Source organism: Lemur catta, chromosome 5 (genome assembly GCF_020740605.2).
Source record: "Lemur catta isolate mLemCat1 chromosome 5, mLemCat1.pri, whole genome shotgun sequence".
NCBI lineage: Eukaryota > Metazoa > Chordata > Mammalia > Primates > Lemuridae > Lemur > Lemur catta.
In genome coordinates this window covers 20849712-20871929 of record NC_059132.1, presented here as the reverse complement: position 1 = coordinate 20871929, position 22218 = coordinate 20849712, and the positions used below count along the sequence as shown (strand labels likewise).

The window sequence follows — 22218 nt, the reverse complement described above, 5'->3', positions numbered from 1 at the left end:
TGTTCCACCCTGCTGTTCCACCCTGCTGTTCCAGCCACCTCTTAGTCTTCCACCCCGTCAAAACCAGCTGTCAGCCAGCTATTATGTGGAAAAGAATCTAATTAATTTACATTCATATATTATTGTTCAAAATCCTACTGTAAAGTCATTCCATAGGGGATCTGCATTTTTATTTGATTTCATATAGATGCTATTTTACTTTGTGTTCCATTTTATACTGTATTTAGCTAAAAACACAATTATCTTTTTAAAATAGATTTATGGGATGCATGCGCAGATTTGTTACACGGATATGTTGGTAGTGGTAAAGTCTGGGCTTTTTGTGTAACCCTCACCCATTAATGTATGTAGTACCCATGAATTAGGTAATTTCTCATTCCTCACCCTCCTGTGTCCCCTGAGTCTTCAACATCCATCAGTCTACTATGTTCAGGTGTTTTCATTACTTAGCTTATTTTCATATAAGTGAGAACACAGTATTGGACTTTCTGTTTCTGAGTTATTTCACTTAAGATAATGGTCTCCAGTTCCATCCATATTACTGCAATTGGTACAATTTCAGGATTTCATTCTATGTTATGGCTGAGTAGTATTCCATGGGGGGGGGGGTGTGCGTATGTGTATATATATGTATATGTGCTGTGTGTGTATATATATATATATATATATACACACACACATATATATATATATACACACACACACACACCCCACATTTTCTTTTTTTGTTTGTTTTTTTTAATTTCAATAGATTTTGTTACATGGATGAATTGTATAATGTTGAAGTCAGGGCTTTCAGTGTACCCATCACCAGAATAGTGTACATTGTACGTGATAGGTAGATTTTTTTTAGCCCTCACCCCCTCCCCACTCTTATTCCTTCTTAGTTTTCAATATCCATTATACTACTTTATGACCATATATACCACTTGTTTACTTCTAACTTATAAATGAGAACATGTGGTATTTGTTTTTCCATTCCTGAAATATTTCACTTAGTATAACGATCTACAGTTCTATCCAAGTTGCTGTAAAGACATTATTTCATTCCTTTTCATGGCTGAATAGTATTCCATGGTATATCTACACCATATTTTCTTTATCTACTCATCAGCTGATGGGCACTTAGGTTGATTCCATGTCTTTGCAATTCTCAATTGTGTAGCAATAAACATTTGGGTGCAGGTATGTTTTTTATGAAATGATTTCTTTTTCTTTGGGTAAATACCCAGTAGTGGAATTGGTGGTTGGAATGGTAGATCTATTTTAAGTTCTTTGAGAAATCTACATACTGCTTTCTATAGAGGTTGTGCTAATTTACATCCCCATCAACAGTGTATAAGAATTCCTCTTTAACTGTATCCTCACCAACATCTATTGTTTTTTAACTTTTTAGTAATAGCCATTCTGATTGGAGTAAGATGGCATCTCATTGCGTTTTTTATTTTTATGTATCTGATGATTAGTGATGTTAAGCATTTCTTAATGTTTGGTCATTTGCATGTTTTCTTTTGAAAAATGTCTGTTCATGTCCTTTGTCCACTTTTTGATGGGGTTGTTTTTATCTTCTTCAGTTGTTTGAATTCCTTGTAGATTCTGGATATTAGTCCTTTGTTAGATGCATAGTTTGTGAATAGTTTCTCCCCTTCTGTAAGTTGTCTATTTACTCTGTTGATTATTTATTTTGCTGTGCAGAAGCTTTTTAGTTTAATTAAATCTCATTTGTTTATTTTTAGTTTTGTTGCCTTTGCTTCTGGACCCATATATTCTTTACCTAGGCCAACATCCAGGAGAATTTTTCCTAGGTTTTCTTCTAGAATTTTTATAGTTTTGGGTCTTACATTTATGTCTTTAATTCACCTTGAGTTGATTTTTGTATATGATGAGAAATAGGGGTCCAGATTCATTCTTCTGCATATGGCACACCAATTTTCCCAGCACCATTTATTAAATAGAGTACGCTTTCCCCAGTGTATGTTTTTGTCTGCTTTGCTGTAGATCAGTTGGTTGTAGGTATGTGGCTTTATTTATGGGTTTTCTATTCTGTTCCACTGATATATGTGTTTATTTCTATATCAGTACTATGCTATTTTGGTTACTGTACCTTCTAATATAAAATGAAGTCAGATCATGGGATGCCTCCAGCTTTGTTCTTTTTGTTTAGGGTAGCTTTGGCTATTTGTGCTTTTTTTGGTTCCATGTTAGGATTGTATTTTCTAATTCTGTGAAAAATGACATTGTTATTCTGATAGGAATTGCACTGAACCTGTAGATGGCTTTGGGAAGTATAGTCATTTTAGTAATATTGATTCCTCTAATCCATTAGCATAGGTGTTTTTCCATTTGTTTGTGTCATCTGCAATTTCTTTCATCAGTGTTTTGTAATTTTCTTTGTAGAGATCTTTCACCTACTTGATTAAGTATATTCCTAGGAATTTTTTTTGTAGTTATTGTAAATGGAATTGAGTTCAATGATTTGGTTCTTAACTTGGTTGTTACTGGTGTGCAGAAGTGCTACTGATTTTCATACAGTGAGTTAGTATTATGAAGCTTTACTGAATTAATTCACCAAATCTAGGAGTCTTTTGGAGGAGTCTTTAGGGTCTTCTAGGTATAAGATCATATCATCAGCAAATATAGATAATTTGACTTTCTCTTTTCCAATTCGGATGCCTTTTATTTCTTTCTCTTGCTTGATTTCTCTGGCTAGGACTCCCAGTACTGTGTTGAATAGGAATGGTGAAAGTGGGCATCCATGTCTTGTTCCAGTCCTTAGGGGAAATGCTTTCAACTTTTCCCCATTCTGTATGATATTGGCTGTGGTTTTATCATATATGGCTTTTATTATTTTGAGTTATATTCCTTCTGTGCCTAGTTTCTTGAGGGTTTTTATTATGAAAGGATGCTGAATTTAATTGAATGCTTTTTCTGCATCATTTGAGATTATCATGTGGTTTTTGGTTTTAATTCTGTGTGGTGAATCACATTTACTAATTTGCATATGTTGAACCATCCTTGCCTCCCTGGAATAAAACCCACTTGATCATGGTGCATTATCTTTTTGAGGTACTGTTGGATTCAATTTGCTAGTATTTTATTAAGGATTTTTGCATCTATGTTCATCAGCGATGTTGGTCTATAGTTTTCTTTTTTTGTTGCATCCTTGTCTGGCTGTGATATCAGGGTGATACTGGCTTCATAGGGAGGAGTCTCTCCTCCTCTAGTTTTTGGAACAGTTTTAGTAAGATTGGTACTGGTTCTTCTTTGTACGTCTGGTAGAATTTGGCTGTGAATCTGTCTTATGCTGGGCGCCTAGACTCATAAAGCAAAGTCTACTAGATCTAAGCAAAGAGATAAATGGCAGAATTGTAATTGATGAGGACTCCAACACCCACTGACAGTGCTATACAGATCATCCCAGCAGAAAATAAAGAAACACTGGACTTAAATGGAACTCTAGAACAAATGGGTCTAACAGACATTTGCAGAATATTTTACCCCAAAACTAATGAATATACTATTCTTCTCATCACATACAACATTATCCAGGATTGATCATATCATAGGCCACAAAACATGTCTCAACAAATTCAAAATAATAGAAATCATACCACATATCTTCTCAAACCACAATGGAATAAAACTAGAAATAAATTACAAAAGAAACAATTCTACACAGAGTCATGGAAATTAAACAACCTGCTGCTGAAAAATTATTGAGTCAATAATGAAATTAAGATAGATATCAAAAGATTCCTTGAACTGAACAACAAAGGAAACACAAGCTATCTAAATCTATGGGATTCAGCGAAAGGAGTTCTAAGGGGAAAATTCATAGCCTTTAATGCCTACATCAAAAAGAGAGAAAGATCACAAATTAACAATCTAATGACCATCTCAAGGAACTAGAAAAGAAAGAGCAAACCAAACCCAAAGCCAGCAGAAGAAAAGAAATAACTATGATCAGAGTATAACTAAACAAATGGAGAAAAAAATGCAGTGTATCAACAAAACAAAAAGTTGGTTCTTTGAAAAAATAAACAAAATTGACAGATCTTCTGCTAGATTAACCAGGAATATAAGAGAAAGGACCAAAATAAGCTCAATCAGAAATGCAGAAGGAGATACTACAACCGATAACACAGAAATACAAAATATCATTTCTGAATACTTTGAAAATCTCTACCCATATAAACTAGACAATGTAGAGAAAAATGGACAAATTCCTGTAAACACACAACTTCTCATAACTCAATCAGGCAAATAATGAAGAGTGATGAAGAGTATGAAGCAACAATCTCTTCTCAAATCAGAATAATAACTAACTCTCACAACCCAATATTCACTTAAGGCTCTATTCCAGTAATTTTCAGCATTTAGTGCCAGTAATTAAACTGGTGTTTGCATAAAAATATAAAATGTGTCCATGTCTAGAACTTTATCATTGGCAAAGTGACAAACAACAAAATTTTGAAATAGTTCTTTTCCCCACCAACTGTGGAACTTTCTCACCAGGCACATATTGGCCATGGAAATGATCAGGCCTGGGTACACAAATGCCAATCACTTAAGCCTTCAAAGCAGCATGAATAAGGCACTGCGGATGTTCTTGGCAACAGAATCATTCTTTCTCCATGGAATTCTAGGTGACCTTCAAATCTATTTGCTTTTCTGACTTTCCCTGATGTATTATTTTTTTCAACATCCACCTTTACAACTGTCTAATCTTTACTCGTTTTATAATTAGGTGGTTTCAGAGTTTTAAAAAAAGAGTCTACACTGATAACATCCTGAATATTTTAGATAGCAATACAAGTTTAAGCATCAGTGAAAAAGGAACTTATTAGAACATTCTCTTCATATTCTGAGATTAGGGAATTTGCAAAAATAAAATTCTACTTTGCAAGGATTTGCATGAAAAGCTTGGTTCACTTAATCCTTAGAAAAGTTCACTGTTCCTTTACAGAATTGGCCCATGTATGGTAGAATATGAGGTTCCCTACCTAGTATTTTAAGGTTATTGAATGAGCTGCCAAAATATCTCCCCTAGAGGTATGCTTTATTGCCTAAAATTCCCTTTGGTATTCGTATCTTTAGATTTCAACATTGCCTTATTAAAATTTGCATATTGCCATTAAGAGGTGTGGCAGATTGTATGCTCCAAAAATAGCCACAGCAATATTTCTAGTCTTCTGGTCTCACACACACTTTCAGAACCTTGCCACTCTTCATCAAGAGATGGAGCCTATTTTCTGTTTCCTTAAACTGCGGCAGGCTATTTTGACTGCCTATTTTAAGTCAAGGAGAGTCCTTTGAATAATTTGAAACAGGAAATTATGCATATAAAATAGCTATGGAAAACATAAACATTTATAAAACATTTCATGATAATTCTTAACATCTATCCAGAGAATTTTAAATATGCTAAATACATAGAATTTCTGCTCTTTTGTGTTGTTTGCTTCCATTGTAGTCTGTAAGTATTTGACTAGAAACTAGAAGTTTCTATAACAATACAGCTGACTGAGTGTAAATTGACTGGTGTCAATTAAATCGACTACTGTCATATGAGGCCTCAGATTGCTGCAGTAATCAGATATATCTTTATTTCTCTTGGCTCTTTCCCACCAATTGTTTTTTTCTGAAACAGCTTTTTATTAAAAGCAAAGCAGAATTGCAATACAATTTAAATGTATGTAAACTAGGTCACAAAGGGGATGCAAAATGTTTGCAGTGTGACTATTACACATTCATACAGCAAAAGTCATTCATCAACTCTTACACCAATACATAAGATTATTCCATGATTAAAAGTAGCCCAAATCTAATAACTGCAAGCTATATTAATGGATCTCTTTGCCTATTATAATATTTTAGCATTACTTCTGATAATGATTCCCTTAGCAAGTGGAATCTACCAACTAAACTTTTAAAAATTGTTAAAGGATGACTAAAACTCTGCAAACCAAGTAGTGGAGTTTACAGAAAATTCTGGGAGAACAAGTGAGATAAAATACTGAGCAAGATATCAATTAGTATACATGTAAAACTCTCCCATTTTATTCGTGATTCTGATAGTTATATAGTCCTAAGGAATTTTGCAAAAGTTGACCTGCTGGGTAAAAATAAACCTTAAGACCAAACAGGTAATGAAATTTAATCCACTTTCATATATATTTCCCAAAAGATCTGCTTTGTGCCAGAAATAATACAAACCTGGAGTGAAAATACTGAGTGAATTAATACTGTTTACTAAGTACTTTTCTACCCTATTTCTATTTTTCTTCAAGATTTTCTATTTTAAACACATACACGACCAGAACGCCTATCTATTCAGATACCAAGTGGGCTATTTCATGAAAAAAAAAGTTTTTAACAACAAACCTTCCCAATTTGACAATTCAGTTTCAATGAAAAATCTTCATTTTTATAGCCTCCATCTGTTTTCAATTGATTTGAGAGAAACAAGCAATCCTATCTTAATACTAAATATCACAAATGACAAGCCCTAACTGAGAAAGTATCTCATTTTGGTTAAGTTTCAACAATTAAAATTCAGGTTACTTTCAGAGATGATTAACTATTAAAATTATTTTTACAAAAATGAAACCAATTTTTTTCATTAGGGGAAGGGGAAATAGTAAGGAGGAGACAAAGGGAGAAGAGGGACAAGACGGTGGACAGGGTACCTAAAGCCGTGCATTCAGTATGTGATTTTTGTCACTTTTTCACAACACGGTGGTTATTTTCTTGTATATCTCACTAAGCCTATAAAAAAAGGGAGTGCTAAACCTACAATCAAAACAAATTCGATAAAACATTCATCCTTAAGTTTCATAAACATATGCAATTCTAAAGTCTCTACAATACATTTGCATGTTTTCATAGAGTAACATAACACACAAACTCATGGAAGTCCCCTGTTAAGCTGTTAATTTAGCCCACATCTGACATTATCTTCAGAAATATTCAATGAAGCCACAAACGTACTGTACCTTTTGGAATCTATCCAAGTTTTAAAGAAAAAAAAAGATCAGCAATTCCATAAAACAGGCTGGTATCAATCCTTTACTTTCTTTTGCTTTTTGTGTCAGTTGTTTGAAAATCACTAGAAGATGACATGAGGTTTTCTGTATGTTGTCCAGAACTTGGTTTTCTAATTTTAGCTTCGGATTTTCTTCTTTAACTGCATCTACTCTTGCAGAGAGATCTTCAAGTGTGTGTTGGAGTTCCAATACTTGATTAATAGGTCGTTTTTTCCTCCAGTTCCACCTGATTTTCAGCATCAACTACATGCATGTCGGCATTCATCACCTTGGGTAACAAACTTTTCGGCCTTGGAATACAAAATCCCTGATGAATGGTCTTTCATTTGAGGTGCCAGGAAGGGGAGGGATCGGGAGGATACCTCAGGCGGGGACACTTAGACCAACTGACTCCCAACTGTTTAAATAGGCACAAGTCTAAGCTCATCCTTGCAAAGCAAAATATCTCTCTTATTACCATGTCCACACCATGCCCACACTGTGGCCATTGTCTCTATTATTCATAGTCAAGGTCCTTGCAAGAGTGGTTTATATAGTTGGTTTCATTGGTTTCATTTTCTCTCTTTCTTGTTCAAGCTTCATTATATCCTCTCTTCAGATAACCGGTGCTCACTCTCTCTTTGAATCACTTTCTCCTGGTACCTGTAACATCCTCTCTTCTGATTTTCCTTTTCCCTCTCTCCTCCCCTAGATTCCTTTCAGAGACTCCTCTTCCCTAGATACCCTTTTCAGATTTATCGCCTGCAACTTTCCCTAACAGATCTATTTCCATGATTGAACACACCCCCTATATTCCGATGACACCCAAAGCTATCTGCAACAGCAAACGTTCTCTAGCTGCCTTTTAAACACCTACACCTGGAAGTCCCTCAGGCATCTCAAGTTCAGTTTTCCCCCAGCAAACCTGGTCTTTCTTCTGCATTCCCTGATAATACATAAATACAACCCCCAATCAACTTTTTGCTTAAACCAGAACCTGAGACATTACTCCTTACTCCTCTAACTTTATTCAGTGACCACAGTCCATCAGCTCTACCTCCAAAGGCCCCTTGAATCCACACTTTCTCACCATTTCTACTGTCAGCTCCTCAGTTCAACCTTCTCATTTTTTTCCTGGGTTAAGGCAATGGCCTCTTAACTGTTTCTTCTGCCTCCAGTCTTGGCCCCTCTCTCCAATCTTCCCCCCAATGCCCAATGATCATTCTAAATCACACACCCAATTGTGCCATTCTCTTTAAAATCCATGGTTGGTTCCCCAAAGTCTGCAGAAGAATGTCCAAATTTTCAAGAACGGTACATACGGTACATATGGCCCTTCAAAATGAGCAACTGCTTCTCTCCCCAGTTTCATTGCTAGACCAGTCCCCTCAATGTCCTCCATACTTTAGCCAGAATGATCTATATTTCATTAGCAGAAATCCGTTTAGTTTCTTTTTCTACTGTGCTTTTGCATATACTGTTGCTTTTAACTAGAATGCCCTTTGCACTGGCATGTTCACTTAGCTAAATCTTTGAAAACTCAAATCAGGAGACACAGCATCTTCTTCAAAACCCATTCCCTTCATGCCCTCCTCCCCTGTGTTCTTCTTGCACGCTATGCATAGCTCTGTCATAGCACTTATTTTATGATTAGTCATTTGTTTCCCTGGAAAGTTTTTTTTTTTAAGACAAACTGTAATGTGGAATATGTTACCTTAACCTGAGTGCTTTTCCTCTATGCTCACCCACCAACCCTTGGAAGGCCAAGGGAGGGCCCCCCACTGCCCTCTACCAGAACCAGGCAGAACTGGGCAGCTGGGGAGAGGCTTTGACCTAGCCAACAATTGAGGCAGTGAAAAACAACAACCTTGGGAGATTACTGGGAGACTGAGATTGAGGGAGAGATAAGATTAAGGGGTTGGCAAAATCAGGTAGGAGAAAGTACAGTTAAAATGCTATAAAGATAAGGAAAGCAGTGACCTCAAACAAGGAAGGGCTTTACCAGTTTACTGCCAACCTAGGGAATAAAAATTCTGACCCCTGAGTTCCCTTATTTTAGTACAATGCAATGGAACAAGAAAACTGGATTAGAAAGTGGAATAGTTTGTTTTCCAAATCCCAATTAATTCTGCCAAAACATTCTGTGTGTGTGTGTGTGTGTGTGTGTGTGTGTGTCTGCTTTTGGGGGAGGAAGATTAGTAACCTGGCCTAAAACCTGAACAAGAAAGGGAATCATTCTCTCCTCCCCATTCCCACCTTCTCCTTCCAAATCTGGGGACAATAGAGAAGAAACAACAGAGACACATTCAGTGCTGGCTTCTGCCCAAATGACAATGACCCAGCTGACCCTTCCAACCTCTTAAACTCACAAAGAACAGTAGCCAGCATACCCTGTGGCTCAAAAGCTGTAACATTTTTAATCTGTGACTACAAAATACTATGGTCTGGCACCTAGAAAGTCCTCAATGAATATTTGTTGATGGACAAACAGAAAGTAATAGGCAACATGAGCAAAATGTTGATAAATATTGAAGCTGAGTAATGAGTTTGAAATGTTCCAAAATAAAAACTTTTTTAAAGAATTCAGTAAAATCTAAATTCAAGTTATGTGTAAAGTAAATTTAGTAAAGAGTAGTTACTGAACATGAAATATGTAAGATATCCCTCATTTCTAAAGATAAAATATCAGAGTTGTTAAAGGACTAAATAAGATCGTGTGTGTTTAAGCTCAGCACAAAGGCCTGGCACATGGGAAATATACAAGTGCAAACCCTTTATACTGTATTATCAGCTGACCTTGGCTTTGAGCTCTGCACTCAACAGAGTCGATAGCCATGGAAAGCAGAGGATCTCCCTCTACTGTCTCCAAGTGCCTTTATACACCAGTGGTTACATGACAAGTCAAAAGTTTAGTTTTTCATGGGTTATAGTAAAACCTCAATTAAATAATTACTTTATCTGAGCATCTAAGTGGTAACTAGAATCTCTGAGTGGAAAGATATACCTGAGATTATTAATCTACCTTTTCTATGTTTGTTTCTCCCTCTGTCTCTCCCCAGCCGTACTTCATTGCACTGGTATCCCAGGAGCTAATAAAGAATCAAAGAAGCTGCTCCCAAGAAAGTTATCTTCCAATGAGTAAGACAGAGCAGATGCACTAGGGACTAGCTGGAGAGGTGGACGGGCTGTGATAAGCAGTTTCAGGGAGGATCAGAAAGTAGAGGGGAACGGACCCAGCTGAGCTCTGTCTGACCCTCGCTACCTTGGCCCTCATCATAGCTGGACAAGCCTATTTCCAAAAGTTCTGGACATTTGTCAGGGAACCTGAAAAGAGAGTAAGATGCTTGGACACTGCGTGTGAGGGAAGGCATAGCCTTCTCCATCTCCAAACAAACAGAACCGATTAGGAATTTCCCTGAGTTAGCGCAGCATTTGACACACTGCCACTGTGGTACCTGCTTGTTAGAGTCTTTGTTGCTCAAAGGCACTTCTAAGGTCTACGATGTAGAGAATATGATTAAATCTTCCTGTTACCACCTGGATTCTTGTCCAGCCTCAGGGACATTATGCTGAGCTTTGGTTCTTGTTGCACATAATTGCTGATGGAGAGGAAAGTATAAAGATAGGAGTTGACTATCTATCATTGAACCTAAAAATACCCTAGAAGTCAGTCATTTGAAAAATATTTAATAGGAATTGTGACTAAATCCACACTTCTTTAAAAATAAAACCACGTATGACTGAAGGGTTCATTTTCTTTCTTTTATAAGAGTAGATAATTGTGTTACATTTCCACATTTTGCTATTATAATTAGGTCTTTAAGTTATTTAAATGATGATCTATATTCTAATATTATGGAATAAAAATGGTAGTGGGGTGAGGAGAAGAAAAGGCAAAAATGTCCATTTGACTTGATTATAAGTAATGTTTCTTCAGTGCTAGTGAAATAATATTTTATGTAAAAAATTTGACATTTTAGTAAAAATTAAAAACAAGACCCTAATATGAGAGAAAACAATTTTTATTACATAAACAATGATATATAACCTAAATCCCTCAAGTAAAAATTTCAAGTATAAATAAGGTATAGCAATTAATACATATAATTTAGATGCTTTTATTAGTGTTAAATAAACAATTCTAATACTCTTATTCTCCTTTTAGACTGAAAATAGAAGACTAAGTCTGACAACAGAGAAAACACAATGTATGTTTAAGCAACACATTTAAAAAATGATGTCAATAATAATAAAGGCTACCATTTATCAAGTAATTTACTTTGTTCTGGGAATAATGCCTATTTCTTTATGTATTTTTCATTATTTCATCCTCTCAATAACTCTATAAGTAAAGTATTTTTACTTCCTATTTTTGAGAAAAGAAAATGGAAACTCAATGTGATTAAATAACTTTCTGAAAGTCATATAACTAGTTAATAGCCATTCCTGAGTATGAAAATAAGTTTATTTTATTCCAAAATCTATTGTTTATATTGTCCACAAGACTACACATTCTACAAGGATGGGGACCAGTCTACTTTGTTCTCCACTGGCACATATTATGTGTTCAATAAATATCAATTTAGAAATCACAAGATCTATAAATTTTTGGAAGGAGACTTTATTTCTTGTTAAGGGTTACAGCCTGCAAGGTGGCCATTCGGACAGGCTGGTAAGTGTAGCAGCCTCTGGCAAAGATCGGAGAAGGAGACAGGCACTCTGAGGGAGGGAGGCCTAAAACAGGAATTTAAGCTGAACAGCCTGGCCAAGTATCCATATTCAACAAGTTACAGGAGGATCTATGAATATTTATGAATGTGGTCCTGACACATGCATATTGAACAAGCATGCATGTTATATAACACCCATGTTCACCTTGGAGTGGTGACTTAACAATTAAATGTATTACAATTAGGCCCTATCCATCAAAAGGTATTTTTAGGACAAAAGACCCTCAAGTGAGCAGCCTCTGTAAAACCTACCAGAACCAGTCCATGGTCAGTAGTCTCCTTATTAGGAGAAAGTTCCTGAAATCAGTCTCCTGTCCTATCAAAGCTGTAGTTGTGGCTTGTGGAACAGGAGGTGGGGGACACCTTCTCGGGGTGGGTGAGCTGCAAATTGTTTTAATATTGCTTATCTTAAGGCCAATATTTGTTTAGCTGCCAGAGAAAAAGAAAAACCTTGTAGCAGTTAGAACATAGTTTATTCTTTAAGTGTAGGCTTGTATGACTTAACCCTTGCCTGGTATGGCCTCAGATCCTGCTTAGAACTTGTTATCTTATTGCCACACAAAGTCTGTTCCGTTAGTCTCATAATCTCTATTTTAACATTAGTGCTGGTCAGTTGTTGTGTCTAAACCTGTGGTCTCCAACCCCCAGACCGCGGACCTTACCGGTCCATAACCTGTTAGGTCCCGCAGAGCTCCGCACCCACCCTTACCACCTCCCCTCACCCCCCTTGAAAAAGAAAAATTGTTTTCCATGAAACTTAGGAAAGGGGGTGGAGGAGGGGGGTCCTGTATAGCAGGAGGTGAGCTAAGCTTCATCTGTGTTTACAACCACTCCGCATCACTCACATCACTGCCTGAGCTCCTGCCCCCCCATCCCATGGAAAAATTGTCTTCCATGAAACCAGTCCCTGGTGCCAAAAATGTTGGGGATCACTGCTCTAAACCATAAAAAAGAGGTGGTATAATGAGGCATGTCTAACCTCTTATCCTGTCATGGCTAGGAACTCAGATTTTTAAGATTTCTCTGGGGTACCCTTGGCCTAGAGTGGGTCCATTCAGTGGTTGGAGGCTTAAGATTTTATTCTTAGTTTACATAAACATTAGTAAACTTGTGTATGTTTTTCATTGCCATAAAGATTTTATGGTTCGTAAGTTGTTTTCGTAAATTGTGCATATATATATCCCTAATTTTAGGAACAAAAAAGCCAAAAAGAGAAACATGTACATTTGTAAACTCACACATTAGAAACATGTACATTTGTAAACTCACACATTAGAAACATGTACATTTGTAAACTCACACATTATAGCAAAAAGTATTTTTAAATAAAATTACTTTTTTTTTGGTCATCGAGAAATTCTAAGTTGCCCTTTGACTAATGGCCCAGGAAACAATGAAGAGACACCCAACAGACAATTACCCAGCAAGCACAGCTCTGCTGCTCTCTGGCCCAAAGAGGCATTATTTGGAGCGGGGACTAATTCACAGTTTTATGTAACTCGAATGACTCCCCCCTGCCCCCTTGGATTAATAAATGATTATTTATTTGATGAAATAGAATTACTTTTTAAATGTTATGAATTGCCAAGTTATATTCATTAGGTAAGTTTATTTTCAAGAGGGACTAAGGCCCCTTCCACATCTGAGCCCCAGTTTCTCAAACTGACCTGATTATGCAGCGGAGGTATTATTTTGAAGTATTAACGATTTCTACCTTGCTTTTCCTTCCCCTTTTTCTCCTCCTCTTTGGCCCCATTCCAAAGCTTTGTTCTGTGACATTGCCTCAGGTAAGTACACGGCAGGGCAAACAGCAGAGGTCAGCAAACTTTTCAGATTTACACTTTTTCAAAGCCCAGAGACGCTGAAAAGGAAGAGGTCATGAGAGCAGAGACATCCAACTACTGCGTAATTCATTAAGAGCTGAGAACTGACTCCTGTGCTCTCTCTCAGGCCTTTTTACTAATAAATCCTTCTCACTTGTGACAATCTGGGAGAGAAAGAGGGAGTGTAAGAGCTAAGGCTAATTATTTTCCAACTAATCTGTCACGGGAGAGACTCATAAAGTTCATCACAGTTAATAAAAATAGTAATATTGCTTCACACTGGGTCTGTAGTCTGAGGTCCATACTTACTACAACTATTTTTCCCTGTGTATTTTTCTTAACAGTCTGCTACACACCTTTCATTTTAAGCCACTGAAAACCGTACCAACTTTTCTCTTCAAATTTGCTTAAAAAGGCAAATTCACAAAATAAGTACAGGACCAAGATATTACATAGTCCAACTCCATTATTTGATAAACTATACAAAACCAAAATAAGGCAAAGATTGATTTCCAAAGCTCACAAGAGAGCACTCTGGAATTTAATAAACCACACCATCGAAAATCCAGCACCTTGTTATCTGTAATGAAAAATCAAAGCTTGACTTTTTTTTTTAACTAGTCACTGTATTTTTAGAAAGAGGAGGCAAAACCACTGTACAACTACTAAACCTCACTGAACAAAAACTGCCAGTATGTTCTGGAATGATAGCCCGGCCGATCTGGCTGGCAGCAAATTGACCTGAGCCTGGCTGGGGGTTGGTGCGTCGAGTATTCGGTTCTGCCCCTGCTGAATGAAGACTCGCTGGGGAATCCTCCAATGAGAGACGCTTAGAGATGGAGGCGTGATCTCAAGGGGGCGGAGAATTTGACTCTGGATAATAGGAAGTGTGAGCTGATTGGCCAGGCTTTTTCCCCTACGGACCAGCCCTTTATGGACCGAAGACGCCGTCCATCAAAAGAACTCCACCAATCAGCGGCGAAAATGCCCCCCTTCGCTGGAAAGCCCCGCCCCCTAATATATTACACCGAAGGGCAGGCGCGGTCCCTTCGGCTCCGAGCTTACCCTGGGGAAGGCAGGGTGGTCTCCGCGGTGCTGCGGAGATCTCCACCCAGGACGGCTCCCCCTCCCCGGGCCTCTCTCCTCTTGCCTGCGAGTCCCCTCGCCTCGTAGGCCTCTCGGTTCTGATATCGTGAGGCGAGGTGAGAGCAGGCCCGGGGAGGGTGGTTACCGCTGGGGAGCCGCAGTCGCTATCAAGGTGAGCTGGGACTGCGGGGCTGCCGTCCGGGGGCGGGTGGGGCGCAGGGCTGCGGGCGCGCGGTGCGGGCTAGGTCTGGCCCGCGCACTTTTTCTCCATTAACTCTCCCGCTGCTGTGAGCACAAGCCCAGGCTAGTCTGAGCCTGGAGGGGCGGAGCCGAATCCGTCTTCCTGAGGTGTCTTAGAGTCTGGCCCGCCCAGTCCCAGGGACTCGGCAGGGGCGAAAGAATCGGACCCCTGAAGTTACTGGTTCCTCAGATGGCCAGCTCTGCACATCCCTGCCTTCTTGTCTTTAAATTGATGTGGAGAGGGACCGTCCGTGTCCCCAGGGCTTAGCTTGCGTCCGGCACATAGGTGTTCTGTGCACACTTAAATTAATGAAATTCCCAGGTTTATCTTGCAGACTAGGTGAGCACCCCTCGCGCCGCCCCGCCGCGTGCTCCAGGGCACCCTTTAAGTTTCCTTTCCTAACACCAATAAAAGTTAACTATTACTGAGCACTGTGTGGCAGGCGCTGTGCTACACTCTTTAAATCTTGTTTGATCTTCACAGCCATTTAAAGAGAAGATTTTACAAATGTAGAAATAAGCTCATTATTATTGTTAATGTTTACTAAGTACCTACTATATGTGCTAAGTTCTTTGTGTGATTTCCTAACCCACACAAATCTACGAGGTAGGTAATAACCTTATCCCCTCTTTAAAGATGAAGAACTACGTAAAATTAAGTGACCTCAACAGTTCACATTGTTAATATATGGCAGGATACATATTACCATCTGATTGCAAAGTTTTGGTATCTTGTTTTACAATGTCTATTTGTGGTTACTTATTAACAGTGAATAACTTAAACAAATATTTCTTGAAGATTTGCATTTTTTTAAAGGCATGGCTCTTATTCTCTAGGAACTAACAATTTAGGATGTGACCAACTTGTAGAAGGGAAAGAAATAACAGTACTTTGCAATGACTTAGATTCACTAGCCACCCTGGAGGAAGGAAGACTTGTATTATAGAGCACTTCTTGACCCAATAAAAGATGGCCAAGGAAAGTAGGAAGGACTACTCTTACACTCCTTTCTGGGCTTTGTTCTATATATAGATGATAGAGGTACTGACAACAACTGACTCTCAGAATCTGCTACACCAGCTGAATGCCCTGTTGGAACAGGAGTCTAGATGTCAGCCAAAGGTCTGCGGCTTGAGACTAATTGAGTCTGCCCACGATAATGGCCTCAGAATGACTGCCAGACTAAGGGACTTTGAAGTAAAAGATCTTCTTAGTCTAACTCAGTTCTTTGGTTTCGACACGGAGACATTTTCTCTAGCTGTGAATTTACTGGACAGATTCCTGTCTAAAATGAAGGTATGTTCATGGCTACATTAACCTGAGTATTTCTTAATTTTGCTTACTGTGTTTTGGAGATGGAATTGTCAGCTTTTGGCTAGTATTCATAAATTTGACCTTTTTTATTTTCAGCAAGTAGCCAAAACATTATGGTAATTGTGTGTACTATATAGCATTAATATACTTCCTTATCATAATCAAGGAATCATTTATTTAATACATCATTTATTAGACTTAAGTTCTGAAATGAAAAATAGTCTAAAATCAAATAATTAACGCAGAGTTTCCCAGCAGGAAAGTTAGCTGTTGTTTATAAAAACTTTTCTTGATAGGTCAGCTATATCCATTTATTTACTGGTGTTTTTAGATTTAAAGAAATTTATTAGAGGCAGAATGCTAGATTGTAGTTAAGAATTAGGATATATTTCTTAATCTCTGCCCATATACAAAATTCTAATTGTGTTAGCCTTAGACTTAGGCAAGTCTTGCTTATGCTTGGCAACTCCAGCTTCAGTGTGCATGCACTAGAGTATCTTCTGAAGGAGGAGCAATTATTTCCCTGTACTAGATAAACAAGACATATAGCTTTCATAGCTTAACTATTAAAAGTTCATCTGCCTTCTCTGTACACCCATAGTCTCTGGAGGAAAATGAGATAATGTGACAATTAGAATGAAACTCATATTTTAGTCCTCAGTACTCAACACAATGCATCACATACAGAAGGGTTCAATATTTGTTGAATGGCTCTAGAAACTTGTGCAACAGCCTGATTAAACAACTCTTTAGACACTTAACATGTGTAGGTACTACCTTTGAATCTGTAAATGTTGCACAAATTAATATACAGCTGTCCCTCAAGTATAATCCAGTCTCATGTGAGAATAAGATGGTTGCACTTACAGCAATCATGTAGTCAAGTCATAATAAGAAAAATTATGCCTTTAAAGAAAACATCATGCATTTAAAGAGGCATAAATATACTGCTAAAGGGTTGAGAAGAAAGAGCATAGATATTGATAAAAAGCTTTTTTTTTTTTTTTTTTTAAATAGAGAGTCTTGCTGTGTCACCCTGCCTAGTGTGCAGTAGCATCATCATAGCCCACTGCAACCTCAAACTCCTGGGCTCAAGCAATCCTCCTGCCTCAGCTCAGGAGTAGCTGGGACTACAGGCACACACCATCACACTCTGCTAATTTTTTCTATTTTTAGTAGAGACTGAGTCTCGCTTTTGCTCGGGCTGGTCTGGAACTCCTGATCTCAAGCAATCCTCCTGCCTCAGCCTCCCAGAATGCTAGGATTATAGGCGTGAGCCACCTCGCCCAACCAAATGCTTCCTGAAGTTTTATTTGACCTGGAACTTAAAGATTGGATAGAATTTTGTGCCTCACACTGTAGGCATTCATAAAATGATAAATAAATGAAAAGGATTGGTAGTGGATGGAAATTTTCAGGCAAACAGTATGTGCTGTAGTATAACAGTTAAGAATTTTTCTATGCTGAGCCAAGCATTATACTGAAAGTTAGTCCAATTTGTCAAAAATTGGTTCCAAGTGGGGTGCCTAGAGTTGACAAGCTATAATTGAGGTAAGGGTGGATCTTACTAAGTCCATCACAGCTGAAAAATACACCTCAAAGATACATTTTCATAATGTTGAGTCTGAGCTCTAAATTATCCTTTATGTTTCATTAATGTTAATTGAAATAAGGTGGAGACATGGGCTTATTGGGGATATTTTGTTTTGTTAGGTGCAGCCCAAGCACCTTGGGTGTGTTGGGCTGAGCTGCTTCTATTTGGCTGTAAAATCAATAGAAGAGGAAAGGAATGTCCCATTGGCAACTGACTTGATCCGAATAAGTCAGTATAGGTTCACAGTGTCAGACTTAATGAGAATGGAAAAGATTGTGTTGGAGAAGGTGTGTTGGAAAGTCAAAGCTACGACTGCCTTTCAATTTCTGCAACTCTATTATTCACTCATTCAAGAGAACTTGCCATTCGAAAGGTATGTGACCTTTGTTTTGAACAAAAGAGATTTGGAAATCAGAATGGTATTGTATAGATATTGCATAAGATCAATATCTTCATGGAACTCTAATCAAAATAAGTAAAATGACATCTGTGGCTTCTTGAACTTTACTGTCTAACAGAAGTGAGAAAATTTTCAGTTGTCAATAGCTTCATGAAGGCTAATTCTTGGGATTAAAGTGCATTTCAACTTCCTAGTAGATAAGCATCTAACACAAATTTATGGAAAAAAGGACCTTCAGTAGATGTAGAAATAAATTTATTAAAACGAAAAGAAAATAAATCTTGATATTTGTGGTATGACATTGTTCGTTTTATTTTTTTGGCCCAAATAATTTAAAACTAACGTATGGTGTACTTAAGAAGTTAATATCTCTGATGGAAACGGAATTCCTTTAAATAATTTCCTTTCTACAATAAATGTGCATAAGCTTCACTTTAAAAATTGACTTCAATGTTTTTCTAAAAATGTCTTGACTAGATGTAATATTATCTACATAAAAGTAATCCCATTTTCATTTTAAAGGAGAAATACCCTTAATTTTGAAAGACTAGAAGCTCAACTTAAGGCGTGTCATTGCAGGATTATATTTTCTAAAGCAAAGGTAAATATTTTATAAAGATTAAGCCTATTTATGTAGACCTGTTTTTATATATGGCATTTACTTTAAAATTATCTCTTTCAGCCTTCTGTGTTGGCATTGTCTATCATTGCGTTGGAGATCCAAGCACAGAAATGTATAGAGTTAACAGAAGGAGTAGAATGTCTTCAGAAACATTCCAAGGTATGTCAAGGTCATAGCCTAAATCCTATTAGCAGCTGTAAATGAAACTAAACCACTTGGCACTGTCTCATGAAATGAGATGTCATATGTTTATTTGAAACTTAAGTAGCTATCCTCAAATTTTTTTGAAGAGGAAAGACATGTTAATAGATTTGCTTTTATTACTATAGTTAAATATGGTAGGACTTTTTTTTCTTTTGTTCTTTATTTTTGTCTTGAGACTTTTGTTTTAATTGAGCAATAATTCTTAAACATTTATGTGCAGATAAATGGCAGAGATTTGACCTTCTGGCAAGAGCTCGTATCCAAGTGTTTAACTGAATATTCGTCAAACAAGTGTTCCAAACCAAATGTTCAGAAGTTGAAATGGATTGTTTCTGGGCGTACTGCACGGCAATTGAAGCATAGTTACTACAGAATAAGTCACCTCCCAACAATTCCTGAAATGGTTCCCTAATTGGCAAATACAGTTCACTATTATTCTCCAGATAGAGAAAATTTTCTAATGCTATAATTTTCTGCTACAATTGAAGAATTAAAATATTAATTTTAATATTTCAAAATAAACAAAATGGAGTTAGAATAGCAAGGGGGAAAATGACTTCACTGATCCAGTCAGCTAATATTTGAAGTTTATTACATACAAGGTACAACACTTTAAGAGTCAGGAATTATGCAACCTCTGATGTGTTAGCCATTTCATTAAATTTTCAGCTTAGAAAATACATCCTCCTTAATAGCCTGAATTTTAAAAGTAGCGCTAGTGGTTTGTTTTTTTTTTTTATTGTATATCATCTTATTGTATGTAAAGCCAAGCTCTGGCTCATTTAAAGCTACGCAAGCCAAGTAAGAAAACAGGACCAAAAGTTTGAACTGTATATGAACTAATTTGAAACTGTTATCTTATGAACAAAATCAATATATACTTAAAGAAAAAGTAACATGGTAGACGATACCTACATTGGGTGTCTGGAAACTGCCAGGGGGTGTCAACAATATAGTTACGTGTCATTGCTGTAGAAGTTGGACTACTAGAAAGTAGTTATATGCATAAGAATGTGAACTTGCTTGCTGCATATGTGATATACATTCTTGCCATCTCAAGTTAACTCAAAATGATGATTTATCTTTTCCTACTCAAAACTAAATTTTAACATTTAACACATCTACATATGATTATGAATGTTAAGATATGGACAGTTCAATTTTGTTAGTAATTTTTAGGCAGATTTCTGATAAACTGGGGTTTGCTTATTTAAATAGGATTAATACAGCAACAAAAAACTCTTCAATAAACCCTTTCTCCACAACCCTGATCTATGGATTCCATAATGTTATAATGGATTTAAGCTGTGAAGCCTTAAAACATCACAGCTAGATTAGCATGATGTTCTCAGACTTGGGAAGGCTGCCTAATTAACATTATGCTGTAGTGGAATTATGTTAAGATTTGAATTCATCTGTGAAGCATTCAGATCAAAGCTAAAAGCATAATAAATGTGAAATGCTAATGACAAGCCTGGGAAGGTAAACTGTGAATCTTCATTTCTAACATTGATCTAACTTTCTATATTGGATCAATATATTGTATTTAGTTGGTGTTGAAAATGGTAACCTACTTAATTTAAATGTTAAATTTTAAAATATGAGGTTTACATCAAAACCAACATTTCACAAATGCACTTTTAAGGCATAATAAGGGTTAATATTCTGGACAGTGTAAATGGTTTCTTGGCACCCATAATGCAAGTAACAGATAATCTAGAGATGTGGACTTTATTGCTATATGGGAATTACATTTAAATTTTAGGGCATTTTACATAAAGCAAAAATACAGACCTAGTAAATTTGGCATATTCATTAAATTATCTTTAATATTTTTTCTAGAAAGCAGGTGATGTTTGTATCCATGATGAAAATTTTTATACAAAACCTACTGCCTCAGTCTAGTCCATTGAGAAAATTAGTTTCTATTGTCTGAGTAACTCAAAAAAAATTATCACTTTGAAAACTTGCTTTATCACACTAAAGTAAGTTCAGGCTAGATTTAACACTCCAGAAGTTTTTACAAATGGCTGTTTTTATAAAATTGTCATTGCTTCTAATTTAGAATTTTATTTAAAAGGAAGAGAATATACTTTCACTAATGCCCTTACTGTGCCAAAACAAAGTCTTAAAAAGAAAAAGGATAGGCACCTTCATAATTATGAGGTCGCTGAGGTAGTGTTCAGGATTCTCTGTCAGTCAATAAATATAAGAACTACAGTGTTTAAGTATTGTGGATGGTTACTCAGTATAGCGTGTAGCCGAGTCCAACCAGAATGGCTGTAACCAATTTTTGAAACCATGTTATAGATACATAAACACTGAAAAGTAAACCAAAGAATCATAGTATATCTTCTCCTTAACTTTTGTAAATCATGTTTTATGGATAATGTTTCATTTTTCCCAAAGGGCTGATATAGTTCAATCTTTTGAATATGTCAGTGTTAATTTTGAGTTGGCAAAGGTAACCTAACCAACTACCATTATGTTTTGGTACTAAAGGATATACCTTTCAATAAAATTATTGAAATGCAATCCTTTGCTGAGTGGTTTTGTTTCTCTTCTGATTTAATTAACAATTTTATTATTAACAGTGTGATAACAGACCATGATAAAAAAACTCTCTCTACTTAATATATTTAAAGTTAGCATTTTAAAGTTACATGTATGGTAGCAGAAATAATAAAATCTCTTTTAACAGTATGGCTACGCTATTATCTATTTAAAAGTTTACTTTCTAATGTTTTTTTAAAATAGAAATGATGACAAATAAATATGTTTAATGTGCATTAAAATGTTGATCTTTATGCATTATTAATCACTTTTGTCAATTAGATTCATCACTGCTATGGATGCTATCCTTAATACATATTTACTCTTAGATTCAGCTCTTCTGAAGTTTTGTGCAAACCCTCTTACCTAATTAAACAACATTCCAGCAAGATGATTGCTAATGACAGTAACTGCGAAGTATTATGTTGGCCTCCTTGGATCAATTGGTAATTACTGGAACTGAAACAACTAACATATGGTTTTGAACTGTTCATGTTTAATTAAACTAATAAGACATCTTAAAAAATAGACATTGCAAGGAATTACTTAGGAAAGAAAAACTGCTATAAAAGAAGCCTCATTTTGTACTTGACTCCGATTAGACTTAATAGCCCCTCTTTTCACAG

At 36.6% G+C, this 22218-nt stretch overlaps 1 protein-coding gene and 1 pseudogene across 1 annotated transcript; one reads left to right on the top strand and one right to left on the bottom strand.

Moving 5' to 3' along the window:
- Positions 1-7068: 7068 nt before the first annotated feature.
- Positions 7069-10408, bottom strand: LOC123638746 (annotated as a pseudogene).
- A 4192-nt stretch (positions 10409-14600) lies between these two features.
- On the top strand, positions 14601-21574 carry CCNG1 (cyclin G1). Its single transcript, XM_045551226.1, has 6 exons — positions 14601-14836; positions 15938-16201; positions 17933-18186; positions 18736-18814; positions 18896-18994; positions 19260-21574. The coding sequence occupies exons 2-6, from the start codon at positions 15938-15940 to the stop codon at positions 19449-19451; spliced, it is 888 nt and encodes a 295-aa protein (XP_045407182.1). The 5' UTR covers positions 14601-14836; the 3' UTR covers positions 19452-21574.
- Positions 21575-22218: the final 644 nt, after the last annotated feature.